Raw genomic sequence first — 8,589 nt, 5'->3', positions numbered from 1 at the left:
AGTGTCGACGTCATATTTCCTCGCCTGCACTGAACTCTTCGCTGCTCGCGTCGTTTGCGATTATTCTGCTTTAATTACCGCTTTTTTTCTCCCGCTGCAGCCGTTCTGTGGAGGCGCAGCAGCAGGATGGGTCCCGTCGAGGTAAAACTGAATCATTTTAACTGAACTGAATGAAAGAATCTGACATCTTTCAGTAAATTAAGTAAATGTGCTCTGAGCTCCTGCCTGCCTTCGCGCTTTGTGGCATTGTTGGAAGAAATTTGGCTCCTTGAGAACATCTGACGCATTTCTCTCGCGGTGCAACGAATAACTTACAACAAGTTAATCAAGTTTGGTTTCAGCGTTAATTAATCCAGTTCACTGTCGTAAAGAGAGAGCGCTGCGCCAAACTCCGTTCAGAATTCTCCCAATTTGTGTTTTCTCGCTTATTTGTAAGAATATACTCCGAGTAAAACACGTTAAAAGACTCTTTAATGTTCTAAAGAACGTCCTGATTAATTCGGCTTGTCCCTGCGTGGGATCAATAATGTGAACAGTCAGAAACATTAAAGATCATCTAACTGAGACATGAACCTCAGATTCACAGCTGAACCTCTCACTGATGTTTGAGCTCAGCCAGTTTTCAGACCAAAAGAACATTTTACAAACACAGAAAATCTTATTTAAATTCACGTTTTTCACACAGAATCTGAGGAAATGTGATTTCTATAGTAATAATTTCCCAGATTGGGATCAATAAAGCAGCAGTCTGAAGCCTTAAGTCTTTTGCAAACATACACTGAAATGACGCTCGCTTGCGGTTCTTCACACGGCCATCAGATGGAGCCAAAGAAAAGAATGTAGTTATGACCCGGATCAACGCTGCTGTCGGACAGGTGTAGGTGCCGTTTACCTGCAGGTGGAGGACATGTTTACGTACAGGACTCACCTTTTTCTCTTTTCTCTGTTTCTCCCTTTTTGTGCAGTTTCTCTCTGAACCGTAGCAGATCCACTGTGTTGTTTCAGGTGCTAAATAAATGAAGTGTTTTTGTGATCCAGTCGCTCACCTGGATACAGACCAGGTGAGTGCAAACAGGTGATCCGGTCTTTTAACACGTGTCTCTGTCCTGCAGCTCCTCCACATGTCGGTTTTCTCTCAGAGTTTTTCTCCCTGCGGTCGATTTCTGGCGGCTGGAAACAACTACGGAGAGATCGCCGTCTTCAGGTAGACCGCACACCTGAGAGAACACCTGCTTCCGTCGCTGTGGTGATGTGTTACTAACAGTGACTTTGTTGAACTGTTGCAGCCTCTCTGCAGCTCTGAGTCCAGATGCCACCGCACTGAGCCAGAAACCTGTTCTCACCTTCACAGGTGAGTGAAAACATCTCAGGTATTAGCGTGCTAACATTAACTTTGTCAGTTAGCCACACGTCACCTGCAGTCTAGCTGTAAATGAAGAACAAATCTCTTCATTTTGTCTCCACTTTGTCTCCTATCGTCTCCTCCAGCTCATGAAGGTCCCGTCTTCTCCCTCCTGTCCACCGACTGTCACCTGCTGAGCGCCGGAAACGGAGAGATCAGTGCCTGGAGCTGGACCGAACTCATCAAGAAGGTGAGTGTTGCTTTAAATTCACACCACGACCACCGCCGAGGGAGGCGCAACAAGAGGGAGGAGGAGGAGGAGGAGAGCTTTCAGTTCAGACAGAGAGTTGAACTCTGAGTCAAACCTGCTCACTGGCTCAGGATCGGGTCTTTGTGCTGGTCCCTCAGGATCAGGATCGGGTCTTTGTGCTGGTCCCTCAGGATCAGGATCGGGTCTTTGTGCTGGCAAGGCAAGGCAAATTTATTTGTACAGCACAATTCATACACCAGGCAATTCAAAGTGCTTTACAGAAGCATAAAATACATTAAAATCATACATTTCAAAGAAAGAAAGAGAAAGAGATTAGAAGAGAATAGAAAAATAAGAATAAAATACAGTTAAAAGAAAATTAAAAACAGAAGCCAGTAAAAGACAATAATTTAGCATCTAGAATGATTAAAGTCATTGAGCAAATATATTTACTTTAAGTAAAAGCTGTAGCAAATAATAATGTTTTCAACCCAGATTTAAATGAGCTGACGGTTGGTGCAGACCTCAGGTGTGCAGGGAGAGTGTTCCACAGGTGAGGAGCATAATAACTGAAAGCTGCTTCACTTTGTTTGCTTCTCATTCTGGGAACACACAGTAGACCTGTCCCTGATGACCTGAGAGGTCTGGATACTTCATATGGAGTCAATAAATCTAAAATATATTTCGGTCCTAGACCATTTAATGCTTTGTAGACCAACAGTAAGATTTTAAAGTCTATTCTTTGACTCACAGGAAGCCAATGTATTGATCTGAGGGCTGCTGTGATATGGTCCATGTTTCTGCTGTTTGTAAGGACTCGTGCTGCAGCATTTTGAATCAGCTGTAGTTGCCTAATTGATTTTTTGTTTAGGCCAGTAAAGACTCCATTGCAATAGTCCAACCTACTGAAAATAAATGCATGAACCAGTTTTTCCATGTCTTCTCTGGACAGACATCCCTTAATTCTGGTTATATTTTTCAGGTGTAGTAGGCTGATTTGGTAATGAGCTTTAACTGGCTGTTAAAATTCAGGTCAGAATCAATAATTACACCAAGATTTCTGGCTTTATCTGTTGTTGTCAGTGACATGGCATTAAGGTGAGCTCTGATCTTTGACCTTTCATTTTTGGGGCCAAATACAATCACTTCTGTCTTATCTGCATTCAGCTGAAGAAAATTCTGGCACATCCACTCATTGATTTGATGAATACAGTCACTCAGTGAAAGTAAGGGACTGTAGTCATGTGATGACACAGAAATATAAAGTTGTGTATCATCTGCGTAAGTATGATAAGAAATATTATGTTGCTCCATGATCTGAGCTAGGGGCAACATGTAGATATTGAAAAGAAGTGGTCCGAGAATGGACCCTTGTGGCACCCCACACATCATCTTCTGTCGTTCAGACACATGCTCACCAATTGACACAAAGTAGTCTCTGTCTTGTAAGTAAGATTTAAACCAGTGTAGTACAGTGCCAGTAAGTCCCACCCACTTTTCCAGTCTGTCCAGAAGTATGTCCTGATCAACTGAATCAAAGGCAGCACTGAGATCTAATAATACTAAGACTGAGGCTTTGGAAGCATCATTATTCAGATGTATGTCATTTAAAACTTTGATAAGTACAGTCTCAGTGCTGTGGTGTGGACGAAATCCAGACTGAAATGCATTGAAAAGATTGTTCTGCATCATGAAAGCATGCATTTGTTGAAAAACAACCCTTTCAATAATTTTTCCTAGAAAGGGAAGATTTGATATTGGCCTGTAGTTACTTATCGCTGAAGCATCCAGATTAGCCTTTTTTAGGAGAGGTTTTATTACTGCAGTTTTCAAGGCCTGGGGAAAGTGACCAGACTGAAGAGAAGTATTTATAATCTGCAACACGTCTGGAGCTATGCAATTAAAGACATTTTTAAAAAAGTTTGTTGGCAGAGTATCAAGGCAGCATGTTGTGGATTTTAACTGTGATACAGTTTCTGTCAGCCTTGTATGATAAAGAAGGTTAAAATGTGCTCGATTAACTGGAGAACAAGAAGGCACAGATGGACTTATCATGTTGCCTGAGCTGGAGCTGCACACTGTTTGTCTTATCCTTGAAATTTTATCTGTAAAAAAAGCTGCAAATTCATTGCATGACTTGTTGGATAGCAGCTCAGGAGGGACTGATGCTGTGGGGTTTGTCAGTCTATCCACAACAGAAAACAAAGTGCAGGCATTATTACAGTTTCTGTTGATAATCTCTGAGAAGAATGCTTGCCTTGCCTTCTTTAGTTCATGGTTATAGGTGTGGAGACTGTTTTTGTAAATCTCATAATGAACCTGGAGTTTAGTTTTTCACCACCTGCGCTCTGCCTGTCTGCAGACTCTTTTCTGGACTTTGACCAGTGTGGTGTTTCTCCAAGGTGTCTTTTTCCTTCCTGATAAAACTTTTGTCTTAACTGGGGCGATGGAGTCAATAATAGCCATAACTTTGGAACTGAAACTATTTACAAGGTCATCAGTTGAAGCTGAGGGCAGTGTTGGTGTAAAACACTGAGTGAAGACTGCACAGGTGTTATCATTAAGATAACGCTTTTTGATTACCTCTGTTCCACTTTTGTTAAGAGTAGCAGGTACGGCCATTTTAAATGACACACAGTAATGATCAGAAAGAGCAACATCCATCACCACAACCTCAGAGATATTGAGCCCTTTGGAAATAACCAAATCTAATATATGCCCTTTGTTATGTGTTGAATGTGTTACGTGCTGAGGCCAAAATGATCCAGGATGTTTAGAAGTTCTTTAGCACATCCATCTTTGAGATGATCAACATGAATGTTGAAGTCACCCACTAACACAACACAGTCAAAATCAATACAAACAACAGACAGCAGATTGGCAAACTCATCGGAAAACTTTGCATTGTATTTTGGAGGCTTGTAGATGGTTACGAAGACTGATCGGCAGGGAGACTTTGATTGAATGGCAACATATTCAAAAGATTCAAAGTGACCATAAGAGACTCTGCTGAATTGAATGATATCATTAAACAAAATGGCGACTCCTCCTCCTCTCTTATGCATTCTCACTTCACTTATGAAACTGAAGTTCGGAGGGGCTGACTCATTGAGAACTGCTGCGCTGTTATCTTGTCCGAACCAAGTTTCAGTTAAAAACATAAAATCAAGCTTGTGCTTGATGATAAAGTCATTGATTAAGAATGATTTGCCTGCCAAAGACCTAACATTTAAAAGAGCTAAATTAAATGTGCTGAAAAGTCCAACATCCCCATGTTTTAGAACATACTGTGGCTGACGTGGAATACATGTTAAATTCGATGATGTGATGTTTCTGCAGAGATGGGCCGATCTTCTCCTATTGAGACATGAATCAATGAAGCTTCTGGCACAATGGGCCCTGGCTTTTCCTTGGAGATGGTGACCTAGGTGGAGTTTTAGTGGTTGGAGATGGTGACCTAGGTGGAGTTTTAGTGGTTGGAGATGGTGACCTAGGTGGAGTTTTAGTGGTTGGAGTCAGTGAATCCTCGCGAGCAGTGGCCCCTGGTGGAGGACATGAGGCATCCCCCTTTTTGCTCTGGCATCCTTCATGGTTAGAGCATACAGGCGGGGGGAGAGTTGGTTCTCCTTCATGTTTTGGTGTTTGCTGCTTTTGTTTGGATTCCTCTTGTCTCTTGTCCTTGGGAGTGGGAACAGTGTTACACAGGAAGAAAGAGGTTGGAGGCAAAAAGTTTTACTCCTGACTTGTTTAGGGAAAGTCCGTCTCCTTTGAAAAAATGTCTGCGGTCCCAGAGAAAGTTGAAATTGTCAATAAAATGCACTGAGTGGACATCACATGCAGCTGGTCCCTCAGAGTCAGGATCAGGTCTTTGTGCTGGTCCCTCAGGATCAGGATCAGGTCTTTGTGCTGGTCCGTCAGAGTCAGGATCAGGTCTTTGTGCTGGTCCCTCAGAGTCAGGATCAGGTCTTTGTGCTGGTCCCTCAGGATCAGGATCAGGTCTTTGTGCTGGTCCGTCAGGATCAGGATCAGGTCTTTGTGCTGGTCCATCAGGCTCTGGTCTCAGTCACAGAGAAGCTTCAGTGTGAATATTTTGTCTGATATTTGACTTCCTGTTTCCTCAGAATGTCAAACCCGTGTGGACAAGAAGACCAAACTACAAGTGAGACACAGCACACACTGCCTGTCCATGTGTCTGTCTGTCCTGCCTTCTGGGGTCACTGAGGTCTTTGTTGTGTCTCTGTCCTCAGATCCAGTCTGGAGATCCCAGAGATCAACTCGATGGTCATCAACCCCAGAGTGAGTCCACGCATCAATCAGTTTAAGGTGGAACTGGTCCACCTTAAACTGAACCTGAAGCAGCTTTACAATGTCATGTCCTGATGTGTCCAAATGACGTCTGTCTCCTGTCTGTCCTGAAGACGGAGTCCTGCTCTTCCACCATTTGTTTTCCCTGTCCTGGGTTTCTGGAGGTTTCTGGATCTGGCTCAAGGGTCTTAGTCTCTGTCTCTTTGTCTTTCAGGACAACAGTCTCATCGTCGGTGGAGGGGACAACAACGTCCACATCCTGGACCTGGAACAAGGAGTCTTCAAGGTCAGTCAGGGTTTGTCTCTGCTCGTGGAGATCCAGGATCTGTCCACCTTCCTGACAGTTTGACTCATGGTTTGATGGTGTGGAGGAGGTCTGGGTTTGTGTCTGGTCCTGCAGAAACTGGTTCACACAGTGGGCGTCCAGCTGAACTCTGTCTCCTGTTTTCAGTCGGTCCTTCAGGGTCACACGGACTACATCCACTGCGTGAGCGTGAGAGACCGGGAGGCCGAGATCCTGTCGGGGGGCGAGGATGGAGCCGTGAGGATCTGGGGTGAGTCAGAAATCCATCAAAACTTTATTTAAACAGCCGTTTGATGACAGAGCGATTCACGATCAGGACCTCAGGTTCAGATGGCTCCAGACTGTTAAACCAGGTCTGCAGTGGTCCTGAACCAGGACCTGCCTGAGGATCTGGAGCTCACAGATTGGCTGTTCAGCTGAACCATGAGGGTCTTCAAAGGGGGTTAGCCAGACCTTTTAAGTGGATTCTAAGGTGATTGAAGAGGCCGGACCAGCTCATGGGATCCGGTCTACTGGTGTCTGCTGGTTTCACCTTTTAAATCCTGAAAAAACTCGCCGCGTGAACGACGTCTCTGCTCTGAGTGCGCAGGCCGTCGTTAGCAGACAGGAAGTGAGCAGTCGTTACTAACGGTGTCTTCTCTTCAGACAGCAGGACGGGACAGTCTGTCCACTGCATCGAGGTCTACAAGTACGAGGTGAGAGGACGCTGCCGCCACGCTGGCCTTCCTTCATTTCTGTGTCTCTTTCCTCTGTGGACAAAGTTAATGGACAGACGTCCTGATGAGAAACCCAGCAGGGGTTTACAGTGGTCATGTGACCTCTGTTGTCATGGTGACGCTGAAGGTCTGACCTGTGTTTCAGAGCTGTGCTCGACCTCAGTACGGGAAGTGGATCAGCTGTTTGACCACCGACTCCGACTGGATGGTGAGACCGCACACGCACACGCATGCACACACACTGAGACCCAGCTGTGTGTGTTGGTCTCACACTCTGTGTTGTTGTTGTGTTGTTTGTGTTGCAGCTGTGTGGTGGAGGTCCGTCTCTGTCTCTGTGGCACCTCCGCTCTCTGTCTCCAACGTCCGTCTTCCCTCTGCGGGGCTGCCAGAGACACGCCGCCTTCCACCAGGACCTGGTCAGTGTGTGTGGCTGAGAGTGTGAGTGTGTGTGTGTGTTTACAGAGATGTTAACTCCTCCTCCTCCTCCTCCTCCTCCTCCTCCATAGATCCTGGCTGTAGGTGAAGGTGCGTTCGTGTCTCACTGTCTGCTGGGCGGAGAGGTCAAAGCTCAGATTCCCTGTTCACCACAGAGCTTGAACAGCCTGCAGATCAACAGCAGCAGCACAGAGCACAGGGTGAGACATTGAACGCATCACAGCCCCTGAACGCATCGCAGACACCCACCTGCGGAGGTTCAGTCAGGTTCAGGCTGTTTGCATGGACGTGTTTGTTCAGGTGTTTTTGGCAATAATTAAGTTGACTGGTGATTTTTCAGGCTTTGGAGACCAAAGACTACAGCAACAATCAAAATGCATAACTTTATTGACACAACTCTGTCAGAGCAGAACGACGGTTCATGAGACCGTTTAAATAATCCAAAAGTAAAAGGGAAGAAAACATCGGTCAGAGATCAGTGCTGGACTCACCTCTGCAGGTGTTCTACCTGATGGTGTGTGAGCGTCACAGCGCCCACAGAGCTACAGACCAGGAGGCTCCGGCTGTCAGTGCAATGCATCATGGGAGTCGTGGTTCACTCCCCTGCTTCAGCGATATGTTTGAATGTTCTTCTAGCTTTGACTGAAGACAGTTTCTCATGTCCAACACAGACTGACACACAGGACGAGAGCTGCAGAGTGAACACACATGAACGAACACACACACACACACACACACACACACACACACACACACACACACACACACACACACACAGACAGTGTGACACTGATCAAAGTGGTTCTGAACGTTGAATGTGTGTTTTGTTTGCTCAGGTGTTGACAGTCGGCGGCAGCAGCGATCACATCGACGTATTCACCAACCTGTCGTACAGAGCGTTCTCCCTCAGCTTCTGACGCACGCACGCACGCACGCACGCACGCACGCACGCACGCACGCACACACACACACACTGTCACATTATTTTACTGTTGTTGTTAGAAACTCGCAGGTTTTCTGTCATTTAGTCTGAAAATAATAAAATATTTTTCTCATTTTATACAAACTGTGAAATTATTTCTACCAGAACGATCTCAACTCGTGTGCGTGTGTGTGTGTGTGCGTGCGTGTGTGTGTGCGTGTGATAAGTGTGAGGTAAGTGCACAGCCCGGCGTTCTCCATCATCAAAGTTGATATCTGACAGGTGACGAACGTTCAGGGACTCAAACAGATTTGT

At 45.4% G+C, this 8,589-nt stretch overlaps 1 protein-coding gene across 2 annotated transcripts; it reads left to right on the top strand.

The window, feature by feature from the left end:
* thoc6 (THO complex 6) lies at window positions 1-8,418 on the top strand. Of its 2 annotated transcripts, none has more exons than XM_076753616.1 (13): window positions 1-141; window positions 1,113-1,204; window positions 1,287-1,351; window positions 1,489-1,592; window positions 5,714-5,751; window positions 5,840-5,888; window positions 6,112-6,183; window positions 6,349-6,451; window positions 6,847-6,896; window positions 7,063-7,125; window positions 7,223-7,333; window positions 7,424-7,552; window positions 8,189-8,418. In XM_076753616.1, exons 1-13 carry the CDS (start codon window positions 127-129, stop codon window positions 8,267-8,269), a joined length of 972 nt encoding a protein of 323 aa, XP_076609731.1. In that variant the 5' UTR covers window positions 1-126; the 3' UTR covers window positions 8,270-8,418. The 2 variants fall into 2 exon arrangements, with proteins under 2 accessions (XP_076609731.1, XP_076609732.1); XM_076753617.1 differs by lacking the exon at window positions 8,189-8,418 and adding an exon at window positions 7,693-7,868.
* The last annotated feature ends 171 nt before the right edge of the window (window positions 8,419-8,589 follow it).

This window comes from Chaetodon auriga, chromosome 16 (assembly GCF_051107435.1).
Source record: "Chaetodon auriga isolate fChaAug3 chromosome 16, fChaAug3.hap1, whole genome shotgun sequence".
In the NCBI taxonomy this organism is placed as follows: domain Eukaryota; kingdom Metazoa; phylum Chordata; class Actinopteri; order Chaetodontiformes; family Chaetodontidae; genus Chaetodon; species Chaetodon auriga.
Note: the sequence above shows the minus strand (reverse complement) of the source record. Positions and strands in the feature narration are given on the sequence as shown.

Coding starts and splice junctions, on each gene's coding strand:
- thoc6 (XM_076753616.1), top strand. Junction 6,184..6,348: donor TGGAACAAGGAGTCTTCAAG/GTCAGTCAGGGT, acceptor TCCTGTTTTCAG/TCGGTCCTTCAGGGTCACAC. Junction 6,452..6,846: donor TGGAGCCGTGAGGATCTGGG/GTGAGTCAGAAA, acceptor TCTTCTCTTCAG/ACAGCAGGACGGGACAGTCT.